This window comes from Melanostigma gelatinosum, assembly GCF_949748355.1.
Source record: "Melanostigma gelatinosum genome assembly, chromosome: 18".
Lineage (NCBI taxonomy): Eukaryota > Metazoa > Chordata > Actinopteri > Perciformes > Zoarcidae > Melanostigma > Melanostigma gelatinosum.
In genome coordinates this window covers 18,493,532-18,507,499 of record NC_136651.1, presented here as the reverse complement: position 1 = coordinate 18,507,499, position 13,968 = coordinate 18,493,532, and the positions used below count along the sequence as shown (strand labels likewise).

Genomic DNA, 13,968 nt, shown 5'->3' with positions numbered 1-13,968 from the left:
AAACGTGATGGAGGAACAGATGGAGGCGCTGTCTGCTTATTACGACTCAAATCAACTCAGAAAAGTCTGTGACTTCACCGCAATGAAGCCTTTTTACATTTAGGCTGTATTACAATGATTATCACATTTAAATCAACATACATATACTGTATACAAATATTAACATCACAGTGGAATTTATTTGGGTTTGAATCACACTTTTATTTCATTGAATTATGATTATCCATAAACCTCCAACAGAGAGCCGATAACTTACCTGAAACCAGCGGACAGACAGAGTTCATCTCGGCCTTTAAGGTCTTTCTTCACATTTCTGTCCTTCTCATAACGCAAACAGTGGAGTCCTTGAAAACCTCATTCACAGCGTTCATATATTTCCCAGAGGGCCTTTGTGTTGCTGCGCCGTTGTTTGTGTCGTTTGCCACTCGTTTGTCTTTCTCTACACGCCGATGTCGCTTCTTCAGTCAGCTCATCAAAGGCTTCCCCCTCAGAGGAGCTTCTTCTTCTTCTTCTTCTTCTGCTTCTTCTGCTTCTTCTTCTGCTGCTTTTTCTTTTTCTTTTTCTTCTTCAACAGAACACTTGTCTCATCGCCTGCTGTTGTGCCTCTCTGTTACAGAGGGTTAGTGCCTCCCAGTGGACACTCTGATGTCTCACTGCGGTGCTGTGTACAGAGGGCCTTCATTTCTGGCTGTACACTTAATATATATATATATAAGATAGAAATGAATAAATACTTTTCATTTTGCCCCTTGTTAGTACCACCACAATTATTGTGCTTCTGCTACTAGGTTGCTAAACTAATAATACAACGAGTACTGTACTGCTGGTTTAGATACTACTGCTCTTACTACTACTCTGTTCTGCCTTATTGGTATTAATAGTACTGTTGCTGCTAGTGCTCTTATGTATTTTACCAGTAGTATTACCACTTCTACTGCAACTAGTAGTGCCAATAGTAGAAGCATTAGTACTACTGCAACTAATGCTATAGTTAATACAACTCTACTCCTTCTACTGCTAGTACTACTTCTACTTTGCACTGCTACACTGACTACGCAAGTAATACTGTTGCAACTATTGGTACTACTATACTGCACAGACAGTAATAGTAGTACCTGCAGGCTTCTATCACTACTACCAAGTAGTACTACTTTTACACACACTAGTACTGCTACTATTGCACTGCTGCTACCACTAGCACTTCCATATGTATTACCAACAATGCACTGTTGTTACTTCATAGATTTACTGCTGATCCGACAGTTACAAGTGCCCCTATTTTTGTCTAGTGGAACTAATATTTGTACTGCTTTTACTCCAGGTACTACTAATGTCTTCTACCTAGAGGACTGACATCAGCGCTATCATTAGTAATACCCTAAGTGTAGTACAAGTACGGGTACCATTACTGCTGCTGTATGAAGAAGCTGTTAGTGCTACAAAAGTAATCAAAATACTTTTCAAAATTGCACTTCTGCAATTTTCAAATCGCAGGAGGGGCAGTATTTGTTAAATAATTGTGTGTCAGAATATAGTTTACAATTACATAACGCCATGCTGCTTAGATGTCCCGGCCTGAACACCAGATTCTACAGACTTAAGAAACATTCGTTTATTGGTTCATATTCCTGCAAAAAACATTTTTTTAATAATAAAAACTGAATAATTATATTAAAATTGTCATTCCCTCGGATATCGGTAATCAAATTGCAATATCAGTCATAATAATCACAACTTGATATTTTATTTTAATTCCCTACTCCTAGTTTAACTACTAATACTACTACTACACTGCCACTAGGACTAGTACTATTTCTTGTATTATTACTATTCCTACTCTCTTAGTCCTGCTGCGACCTATACCGCGACTCTCTGACGACCCACAAGCACACAGACTGTTTACATGCATTCAAAGCAATGTAATTAGTCAACACTACTCTTGAGTACAACCTGAGACCTGAACTTCTGCTACAGATGAATGCAGTGTATAGAGATTAGCCTGCTGCTTCGCTGCTCTATGTATATAAAGTGACATCTCTTTACAGTAGAGAGACAGGAGTGAACAGTGGACTGTAGTCCTGAAACAGTGCATGGTGCTGTGTACTACTGTAGCGTGTGGTGAGTGTGGTTTTTAAATATTTGTCTGCTGTTAACATTGAGCAATAATCATTAACTCTGCATCAGCTGCTCAGCTCTGTGTGTATCTATGAAAACACTGAAATAGTCCCTTCCTTGAACACACACAGCAGTTTGCTTTGCAGGCTCGGAAAGAGACCGGAGGGTTGACGGATCAAATCCCGAGACCTTTCATTTTAGTCTTCTTATTTTCTTTACATCCCAAAACAACTTCTGAACTATCAAAGAAAATGCGATGCTGTAATCATCTGTGTGTTCTCAGGCGAATCACTCAGCTGCTGCAAGAACAACAGAGAACAGAACAGGTCCGCCCTATCCTGTTCTCACTGAACTCATGTTGCGTGTTCAGGGGAAATATATATATATATATATATCTATATCTATATATATATATATATCTATATATCTATATATCTATATCTATATATATATATATATATATCTATATATCTCATCTGTATATATATATATATATATATCTCATCTGTATATATATATATATATATACAGATGATATATATATATATATCTCATCTGTGTATATATATATATATATATATATATATATATATACTGCAGAACAGCAGCACCTGAAAAGCTCCCATTGTGTGCACTGACACAGACAAAATTAGAATTTTGAAACTTTTCAAGCACGTGCTTCATTTTTACATGCGTCTTCGTATTAATGTGTTTTTATGAGCCAAAGAAAAGTTTGAGAGACTTCTTGTCATCCTAATATGTAAATGAGTTCTCCATTTTGCTTGTATTTATTTTCTTCCAAATGAATAATATTCTGTAGTGACCTGTGAGAGAGCTCTCTCTAATATTATCAAGGGCCAATGTTGTCCAACCTAATCTCAACCAGTCAATCCACAAACAGGCCAGTCCACAATCCTAGAAACCGTCTTATTGTAACTATTTGTACAAGGATATTTTTTTATTTTAGCTTTCCCAATTGGAAAAAAAATAGCATTTTGTAACCTAAATGTTTTTGTGTTTGTTGTCAGACGCTTGCAGATTGAAGGCCGCCGGCAGCTGCTGACTACTGAACTCTTTAATCTTCAGGAGCAGAAGAAACAAACCGAACGGGAGCTAAAGAGGAACTCCAGCCTTCAGACATCCACTGTAAGTGTCATAATATCAAAAAGTAAGCAAATGAGAAAATGTGTAACTTAAGCTTTACCAATATGATATATTTACTTATGCATATTGCAAATGCTAAAGAGTTGCACTGCAATATGATGATATGCATTCAATATAATCAGTAGTAAATATCTATTAGGTGGCGCAGGGAACCTTAACTTTATATAGCACCTTTCTTAACAACTTCCCCCAGTTCCAGCTGTGTGCTTGTCGGGAGCTTCAGGCCTCCGTCACCGAGCGTCTGCTCCAGTCAGAGAGGTTGGTGTTCCAGGAGGAGGCACTGAGCGCGCTTCGCCGCCTGCTGACCCAAGACCTGCAGAGGTACCGGGAAGAGACGCGGAGGCTGACCTGTTCCACGCTGAAAATACTCGCGCAATCCCACAGGTAGCCAACTCCACATCCTGTTTTAATACAAATTTATTTTAAATTTTATTTAAATTTGTGATTCAGACTAAAAATAACATTTTAAATTTATATTTTTGCTTCAGAGAGGAAACGGCCGCCAGCAGAGCGAGTGAGCGCAGCATGCAGGGAAAGGACGAGACGCAGCAGGAGAACAACATGGTACGGTTCAACTCAGCATCTCCTCTCTGTTGGCTTTCATTCTGCTTGCTCGTTCTTGACACAGTCAAGGGCTCTAACAAACGATGCCTAACGGTACTCATCGTTTGTATGCTGGAGGGCTTTTTGGGCCGAACAAACCAAACTAACAACACACCTAACCCTGTAGCTACCGTTCTGTAGGGTTAGGAGTAGGGCTGGCAGCAAAATATATTGTTCGCAGCTAGGAGTGCTACAGACGGAGCTAGTTGTCTTACCTGTATTGAGTGGGAACCCTAGTCATGGTTTACTTTATAACTTTATAACAACAATTCTTATAACAACAATTAAGAACCCACAACTAATGCTCTTTAATAGGGCAAAACACCACGACACAACAGTTTGTGACAGATAAACAATTTGTAGCAATAATAATTGTACATTTATCAAATTTCTCCACCGAACTGCATGCTGGGTAAAGCTTGCTAACAACAGTCTGCTAACCGCTGGGAGCTAACAGCTCTGTTGCGCCAGTAACGTCACATTAAAGAACAGAAAAGAGCGATGCTTTTGCATTTTCTAAATGCTCTAGCATTATTCAAACGACTCATGCATAGTTACAGCCTTAAAAATGAATAATAGCTGTGGCGCCATAATGTTGTTATAAGGTGGTATTTCAGCTGCAGGACAGCAGTGAAGGCCCAGGTATAAAATGCACGGCCCGCCACTGCATTAAGGCGGAAACAAATACCGAGATATACGTGAAACCGGTAGAGTCTTAAAAAATACCGTGATATGGATTTTTGGTCATACCGCCCAGCCCTAGGTTCAGCTAACACTCCAAACACAGTAGATTTGGGCATTTTCAATTCAAACTTCCTGTACCAATCAGGATGCACCTTGGTCAATACAAGAAACAATCAAATCAAATTGGGAACCTTGCCAAAGCCCAATGACTGTCAACACCTCACTGAGATCCTGAGATCCTAACTCATCTTGAGCCGGGCCACCTCAACTCATCATGATGATGTTGGTTGTTCTTTTAGTGTGAATGACGCGTGAGGATATGGTTAGAGATGGCAGCGAAGAGTCGTCTACTACTGCGGATTTCAAAATAATCAAATATTTGCCGGCAGTCTCTCCTCACATTGTTTCATTTGAATCCTTTTCTAAAAACACTTAAGATGTGAAACCATCCATTAGTGTGTAAAATAACTTAAAGGGCAAAATCTTACAGCTCTCAGAGGCAAGCAAGTATCACGGTGGTTCAGACTTCAATCAAATCTAGAATCTTTTTGTTCACAAACAAACAAAGCAAAGCTAAAATAAAAAGCGTAAAGAAGCGTTTGAATGCAGTTTTGTTGAGGTAGAACAGTAACTGTGTGTGTGTGTGTGTCTGGCATTGGTCCAGCTGTTGTCAGTCTTTCTCAGACAGTCAGTTTGGAGACAGAGAAAACATCTGCCTGCTCATCTGGCTCTGTCTGATGCACAGATGCAGACCTACACGCACGCACGCGCGCACACACACACACACACACACACACACAGAGAGGATAATTTCCCTAAAAAGAACAACAACAAAAAAAACATAATAGACTGACACAGTTGTGACGGGGAACGATGAGGGAAGAAACCTGGTTTGAGTCTTATTATAACAGGAAACCTGTCAAAGTGTCACCACAGTTTAACTTGTGAAGCTTAAACACAAACAGCAGACAGGCCGGCTGCCAACATGCTGCTGCGTCTCCCGCACAGAAATCAGGCTCATCCTTTGCAGTACGCACCGGTTCTCATTGAAAAACACCCGCCTTTTTTTCTTTAAAGAAGAATTTAAAAGTGAAACTGCACCAAAAAAAATCAATAATTTTAGAGTTTTTTTGAGTATATTTTGGAGGGTTGAACTTTATAGTTTGCTTCTTCACATTTGACAGCACAGTTCATTCAGTATCAGGTCCGAATAATTGCGATGGATCACAATGGACAGTTAAGCATCAACACATCAACGCTTTCCCGCCATTTTCCAATTCCAGCCCGTTTTCACTCCCAAGTCGTCAAATACGACAGCTCGAGCAGCGGCACGACGCGTCAAACTGTGACACTTCACATGGCCGTAGTTATGACGAGGAAATAAAGGAGGACGTCAGGTGACGTAGTATAAAGAGGGATGAAGTCGCCGTTGGGAGGAGCTCGGAGGAGACGGCTGTATGTGTGAAACCAAAAGTCAACGTTGACTTTTTTACAGTTCCGTAACAAAGTACTCAATGTAGTTTACCCAACATACGTACGTAACGTAGCTCGGTAACAAACGTACCTATGTGTTTGGAAGTTTATTTTGAAAAGACAATGCATGTAACGAGTGACACATGTAGGCCTACAGCTGATGCTGGAAAAGTACAGAGATCTACTGACCAGGCTGCCGTATTTAACCAATTGGGTGTGAGGAAGTATTTCTGAAACAAACTAATAAATTCATGGTTTGATAAAACCTGTCACCTTAGTCATTGATTTAATGTCCTGACAGCTGAAGTCACTCGGAAAGTGGATTTAAATGGAAATAGGTCAACTCTGTTTAGAACTGGATTTACCAGCTGACAGAATAGAGACTTTGGTTTGTGAAATAACCCTGATTGCCCCCCAAAAAAACTATAGTCCATAAAGCAAGAGGCAAATGACATCATGTTGTTTCTGTTTCGTGCAGCAGGTCTCTGTGGACGGGGGGGGGGGGGGGGATTCAGACCCTCGACACCTTCAGTCTCACGCTTCGTCCCGTTAATCTAGACGAGCCGCTCTGCACCGAAGAGAGGCTCGGTAACCTCTTCATCAGATTATGAGGTTCATCTGTCCGAAAATGAGCCAGGATTTGTATAATCACACATCATTTTGATTAGACATTAAATCTAAATGAATCCAATCAAAAATCAGTGATCCATCCTTGGAGCCCACACACACACACACACACACACACACACACGGGCTGAACGTGAGCTCCTGCATGTCGTGGGTGCTCTCTCATGTTGTGGGTTAAGGCCTCAGCGGCACGACATACCGCCCAACATTTTTTTCATTTCTTATACATTCATACATGAGTCATGTAGCGTCAAAAATACCACACACATTCAGGCATTCAGAATACAATACGTTGTGAATTATTGCTATCATATTTAATCATTCATTTAGAGTATATATGAATATTTTACAGAATTGTATTACTTTTTTATCAGAAACAAGAGTTCTGTATTTTACCATCATACCATAACACACAGACAGAAATGAAAAATAACATAAGAATCTAATAAGGATAGTGAAAATAGTACCTGAAAAATAAAATAAGAACAGTGAAAATATGAACTGAAATATGAGTCCTGTCTGTCTATGCAGGGATTCTACAGTATGTGGGCTCTTGTACTGAAGGTTAAGAAACGCATCACAATCATTCTACTGCACGGACAGAAATAGAAGAACATACACATTTCATCACCATCGAGTGTGTGTGTGTGTCCCCGTCTCCTCACTCCATAAGGCTCAGAGCAAACACAATAACATTAAAAGTCGTCAGCTCAGAGCTAATCCCAGCGCGGCCTGTAAACATTTTAATACTGTGGTGATTAGCAGCGATCCCTCAGCCCTCTGTCCTCCCAGCCCAGCCGTGGCTCTCCGTCCCTGGGGGGAGGCGGTCGGGCGAGACCCTGGATTAAGGCCACTCAATGCTTTGGACCCTTTGAGCCCCGGAAGTTAAACCCCTGGATGCTCGCCACTTCATTTCTCTAAGTGGCATCGGCCTCCTTGTTATAATGTTCATTAGAGTTGGATTTAATCAAGTGGCTTTTTGGCAAAAAAAGAAAAGAAAAAAAGGATTGAATTTCTGTTCTTTTCCAGTTTATTTTGTTTTGTGCGCGTGAGTTGACTTTTACATTTTTATTTTGGAGTCTTTATACATCTGTTTATATATTTATGTGTCCTTTTTATTTTTGTGTGACAAAGTGGGATGTTGCGCTTTGGGGGGAGGGTGGGGATTTTTCAGATCAACGAGCAGATGTTGCACTTCCTCAAGAGGGATTTATGTCAGGATAGGAACACACACACACACTTCATGTCGTTATGCATGCTCAAAAACATCTACGCACCGTAGAGACAGGAGACGAGACAAACGCGTTGACGTGCTGCTTTCAAGGAATCATTCAAAAGTTCAAATCTAAGCGATGGAATTTTGTCTTTGAATATAATTGCGTTATTTGTTTGAACTCACTGCTTTCTAGGTTTTAAGGAAGTAAAAGAGGAAGTAGCACAATCTTTGCAATATTTGCAACTTTGCCCACAATGATGTAAAGCTCAGAGTAATACTAGAGAGATAGCCACCATGGTGAATTTGTATTGTCTGTTAAATGACCCACTACTAACCTGCTACAAGTGCTGCTCAGACTCCTTGCTACAGTGTTGTTGGGGATTTGTTATTGTGTTCACTTCTTTCAGCATGCGCCTGGGTCTTCTTCCTCACACTCACCACTTAGTCCTCACCAGACCACCAATCAAGAAGGGGCAGAGCAGGCCTGGAGGGCCAGTCATAAGAAACCAGGCCTGTCCCGCTATACAAACCGAGCCGGCAGCGTCAAAGACCTGATCAGTCAATTCTCCGGTCCAGATTACGTCTCTTCCTCCGGTTCCCCACAGAGCCCCTCGTCTGGATCGGGACAAGTCCCAAAGTCCGCTCCTGCAGACGCTCTCGAGTCTCCGAAGTCCGCGTCGAGTCCTTCCGCAATGGCCGGCGTCGGAGACGACGGTGCCGTTCCCAGCATCAATGTGACCCCTCCGTTCAGGGAAACCCAGAACGTGGTTCAGTCGGCTCTGAAAGACAGCCATACTAGCAAGATCACTGCGAGAATAGATTGTCCAGTAGGAGGCAGCGCTGAGAAGACTGACTCAGAAGCAAGGAGCAAAACTCAAACCACAGAGTCTGGTAGATACTCCGTGGCCGACTCCGGCATGGGATCGGTAAGCAAAGTCCCGATCGACCATTTCGATGACCTTGCATGAAACAATAAGCTCTGCATCTTCTCTGCGCGGCATGGCCCTGCAGGGTTTATTAAACCCATCTCCTTGCATGATTAAAGCGCTGTGTTCAATCCCGAGACTGGAAAGCATGAAACCACGGCGAGATTATGAAGCCTTCTTCAATCGTACTAATCAAAACGGCCTAGAACTCTCCGGCCGACTCTTACACGACTCTCACTGCTCTTCGATTCTTTTCCAGTAAATCAGCATGTTGTCATTTTTTGTCTTTGGTCTGAAATAATAACGGCAACCTTCATGCTACGACTGGTGATTTTACTGCGTGATTGCAGTAATTGGGAGAAATTACAGTGATCAGGACACTTTTGTGCATTTTTGCATTCTGTTTGTTTCTGCCTGATCGTTTGCTTGGTGAGAACTATGACTCTGACTCTGTTTATTTGGTTTATTGTGGCATATCATCTACAGCAGCTGTTCCCAAACTTTTTAGGCCACGCACCTCCTTCTACATCCCAACCGGGTTCACGCACCCCCAATCCCCCCCCCCCCACACACACACACACCTTAAAAAAAAAAGCAACAGAGCCGCATAAAAATCGGACGAATGAGAGAACAGTTTGCTCGCGCGTGGCGTTTGTTTACAAGATAAAAAACACAACCCCCTAGCACCCCCTAGAGGCAGCTCGCCACACTTTGGGAATCCCTGATCTACAGTATAAGGATGGACCAAAATCACAAAACAGTCCCAAGTCAAAGACCTGCAAGTTCCAAGCTCAAGCCCAAGTCCCAAACATAACTTTCCCTCCTGCTCACACATTTTGATTGGTGCTGTGTAGTTGATTCAAACTGTATTTGTTGTCAGAAACAATCGAATGATTGGCTGGTGTATAGCTGGACACTTTCAACATTTGGGCTTTGGGAGAATATCAAGTCATTCCAAGTCAAAAGGCCAGATTAAGTCACAAGTCCATGGTGTTGAAGTCAAGCTGCAATTCTTTTAGTATTTTAGAGTTCCAGTAGATTCATGACTCAAGTCTGTAATAAGGACAACTAACATCACCCATTGATAAACCAATGTATACCTGTCCAGCACCAAACAGCAGACAGACAAAGTTAGCAACTAGCTCGTGAAGAAACACTTAGCAGCTAAAACAAAGCTGTTTATTGTAGAAGATTATATATTAATAGATTTCATTTCATCCCTTCTTCCCCGTCCTCTGCCCTTCTCCTCCAGGAGTCTGAAATGGATTCGAACAAGCAGTCGGACAGCCAGTCGGAGGAGGAGCCCACCACACCCCGAGCCGTGTCGGCCAGCCAGAACCCCAAATATCAGCTGTTCAACAACGAGCACAGGGTCAACGGGTTGAGTGGCAGGGATGCAGATGGTTTGGGAGGCGGCGGGACGGCCCGAGGGGAGACCAACCGGCTGGGGTCGAACAACTACCGAGGGTCCCTGGAGTCCCTGGAGGTGAGGCGGACCGTGGACTCGCATGTCTGTCTTATCTGTGATTCCTGAAACACAGAACCGGTTATTAAACAGTGCCACCTCCTGGACAGAACACAGCCATACGGTCTCTTGTTGCCCGTGCACTGCAATCTCCATCTCACTGTTAATATCGAAACCTGGAAGTCTCATTTTCTATAAAACAAGGTAAACAATCTGCAAAATCACATGTAAAAGTGTGATTTTTCCAGAAAAAAACCCAGTCTTGAAACAAGTTGACTGCACTGAAAGAGAAACAATCTGACTTTTCGGACATAATAATAATCATAATAATAATAACAATAAACCAAAGTCACATGTGAAGTGGAGACGTTTGGTGTGGTTATTACAGACTTTGTTCATAGCTCAGTTTTTCACTATTATTTGGTCTTTAACCTTTTTGTTTTTAGATAGAAGACCCTCAACGATTAGTTCAAGGTTTCATGTTAAATTAAGAACTCTTATTCTGAATCGAATTAAAGCCATAATATGGCACTTTTCACAGAGCATTTCAAAATGACGTGATTGACATAGAGTTAATGCAAAATATATATATATATATGAATCATTATGATGCCATAAATGTATGTATGCAGCATTAGTACAATGCAATGTTTCCGTTCCAGTTATTGAACAGCACCATCTCCTGGACAAAACCCAGATTTAAGGGTTCTTATTGGCCGACCTGACTCGTCACCAAATTCAAGACTTTCTCAACTTCTTCTTGGTTGTTATCACATTTTTAGATCCTATAATTCTAGGACGGCAACAATCAAACTCTAATGTCTGATAAAGTCAAGGTTGAGAAACTCTTAATTGTACAACGACACAATTATCCTGCGTCACACATCATCAATATAAGCGCCTGTAATACAGTATGACATGTTTAAATGATACAAAGACGAGTATCTTCTCTACATGTGCAGCTACTTTAAATAAATAAACTCACTCAACAGTAATTTACTTCATATCAATTCAAATGATGACATAAAATATCTTACTCACTAAAGCAGCAGTTTTAAACATTGTCTTTGCTTCTTATTATTTTGTGTTGACGTGAGAGCAAAACTTTGCAAACCGACCTTCCGCCTGCACTGTGAGTGTTGCTTTGACTCTTGTCTCTCTTCTTCTGTTGTTCTGTTGTTTGGTATGACATCACAGTTGTTTGTTTGTTTGTTTGCAGTGGGGTGCTGCTGACAACCCCCCCAGGATGTTCCACAGGCCGTACTCCACGACGGCCTCCGCCGCAGATTACAGCCCCATGTACCGAATGTCTGAGTTCAAGGTTTGCAGTGGGAAAAACCATTTCTTATTTCTTTATCTCATATGGATTTGTTTTGTTTGTCATCAGTTTTATGTTTTATTCATACTTTTAATGTCCGATTAACATAATAAATAAATACCAAAACAGCAAACCTTCAAATACTCCGAATTTGAACAAAAAAAAAAAGAAGTTGTTGTTGTAATACTCATTTCGGTCACAAGTAGCTGAACTAAAAGCCTAGTTGCTAAAAGCATTTATGGAATTTTTCACTTGTTCTCACAGCACAACTAGCATAAATAAAAAGCATAACTTATAAAAATGGTCCTGGTTTTTCCATGCCAAACAAATAATCAGGAAATAAGAAAGATGAACCTGGCATAACTTAGATCCGACTTAGCAAACAATTCACCAGGATTGTTGTTTCTTCTCATATTTGCTTCTGTAAACGATTGAGTTTGCAGGGAAATCATTCTCCTATGTGCCCCCCCCCCCCCCCCCCCCCCAGGCTTCCAGTGGCCTGTCTCCTGCCACCTCAGAGATGAACATGTACGGCTTCAACAGTCGCAGCACCAGTCCAGTGGGCTCGTCCTCCCACAACAATCACCGACCCCGTTTCTCCGCCTACGAGACTCTGGTGAAGAGGAGGGGCGAGGTCAACTCCACTGTACGTTTACACACACACACACACACACACACACACACACACACACACAGAGGAAACACGCTCTCTGTTACCCATATCGTCTACATAATGTTCCATATTTCAATATGTGTTTTTGCAGCTACAGATGGCCCCCTCCACCCACTACAGCATGCGCTCTGCCACTCTGGGAACGCCGAATAAAAAGGACTACATCGAGGAGTTGACTAAACAGATGGACGACTGCCGGAAGGTAGGCCTCACCTGATTCATTCTGGGATTCACACGTCCTGAGAATGTGGTTTGTTACCACAAATGAGAACATATTTTGATGGTGTGTGTGTGTGTGTGTGTGTGTGTGTGTGTGTGTGTGTGTGTGTGTGCTCTCCAGCGTAACCAGTTCCTAGAGGCAGAGAGTGTGGAGATGGAGAAGGAGAGGAACCAGATAAGGTCAGACATGATGTTGTGTCTCTGTTCCTCGGTTGCTTGGTTTCTCTTTGGTTCATCTTGCTGCTCTTCTTCTGCTTTTCTTCGCCTTTAGTTTCCTTTTTTTTCTCACCTTCTCATGAAACTGTCTTCAAAGAGCAACTCGACACAAGCTGTGAATCTCGTTTTTGACAACCTCCACTGGTTGAATTTGTCACCTCGCTTCAGTGAAGTAGAGTGGGTGTGTCAGTACACTGTGACATCACTGGTGTGTGTGTGTGTGTGTGTGTGTGTGTGTGTGTGTGTGTGTGTGTGTGTGTGTGTGTGTGTGTGTGTGTGTGTGTCGGCTTGGCAGAAGAGGTTGGTGAAATGATGCTTTTCAGCTGAGCTACTGCTTGAATAATTTGGATGAAGCTGGTCCGCTCTTCAAAAGGCCTTCAGAGAGTAACTTGAAGTCGAGATGCAGTGGAAACTTCATTTTCTTTTTGTTTTAACTCAATACTCAAACAATAGCATCTATTGTCACATACAATTGTAATTTCGTAGTATGTTTATGCCAAAATTCAATTATCTTTTGCTCCTGTAAAATATAATATGATGTGTGCTTATGTAAGTGAGTACCAACCAATCTAAACGCGTATCTACACTTTTTAGCGGTCCAATTGAATGATTACAGACGCTAAGGACGCTCTAACTTCTGTTCCTCTGGGACTTTCACACTGAGCTGTGAAGCTTTCTTTGACTGGCTCTTTGACTCACCTCTCTTTCATCTGTGTCTGATGACCGTCTCCCCGTGCAGGTTTGAGATGCGCGGCCTGATGGTGAACAACGAGGACCTGCTGAGGACCAACACTCAGCTGAGCAACGAGATGAAGAGGATGAGGGATCAGATGATAGAGATGGAGAGGGAGAACCAATCCGTGGGAGAGAGATACAGGGAGATGGAGGTGTGATTGGGAGGATGGCTGTCATACTGTAGGTATCCATGTTTGTTTCTTCATCACTGACTCTTCTCTTGCGCTGTGCAGATCGAGGTGAAGCAGGCCCGGGACATGATGGTGGAGGCCAATACTCAGGAGTACGCCTTCAGTTTTCTCCAGCAGTCCCTCAAAAACAAGATCACAGACGCTGAGGTACGCAGCAGCTTCTGACATCTTAAAACAGAAAAGAAATCAACATGATGCCTGCTTTCATTTATCAACAGGGGAATGCAGTTGAGAGAGTTGTCTGTCCGGCATTAAGACACACACATTGTGTGAGGAGGCAGAGGTCTGAACTCTGTGTGTGTGTGTGTGTGTGTTCAGGAGAACCTGGAGAAGGAGACGCAGG

The 13,968-nt window shown here is 42.1% G+C and overlaps 1 protein-coding gene across 1 annotated transcript in view; it reads left to right on the top strand.

Annotated features, from left to right (window-relative positions):
• Positions 1–13,968, top strand: part of LOC306792360 (uncharacterized protein) — a gene marked incomplete at both ends in the record, with an annotated part of 41,347 nt that overhangs the window by 26,873 nt on the left and 506 nt on the right. Inside the window, 11 exons of the mRNA XM_079289431.1 lie at positions 3,144–3,261; positions 3,473–3,663; positions 3,768–3,843; positions 10,061–10,294; positions 11,493–11,594; positions 12,079–12,237; positions 12,356–12,466; positions 12,605–12,663; positions 13,439–13,586; positions 13,668–13,772; positions 13,944–13,963. Coding sequence (XP_079145557.1) covers positions 3,144–3,261; positions 3,473–3,663; positions 3,768–3,843; positions 10,061–10,294; positions 11,493–11,594; positions 12,079–12,237; positions 12,356–12,466; positions 12,605–12,663; positions 13,439–13,586; positions 13,668–13,772; positions 13,944–13,963 — 1,323 coding nt within the window. The remainder of the gene's footprint in view (positions 1–3,143; positions 3,262–3,472; positions 3,664–3,767; positions 3,844–10,060; positions 10,295–11,492; positions 11,595–12,078; positions 12,238–12,355; positions 12,467–12,604; positions 12,664–13,438; positions 13,587–13,667; positions 13,773–13,943; positions 13,964–13,968) is intronic.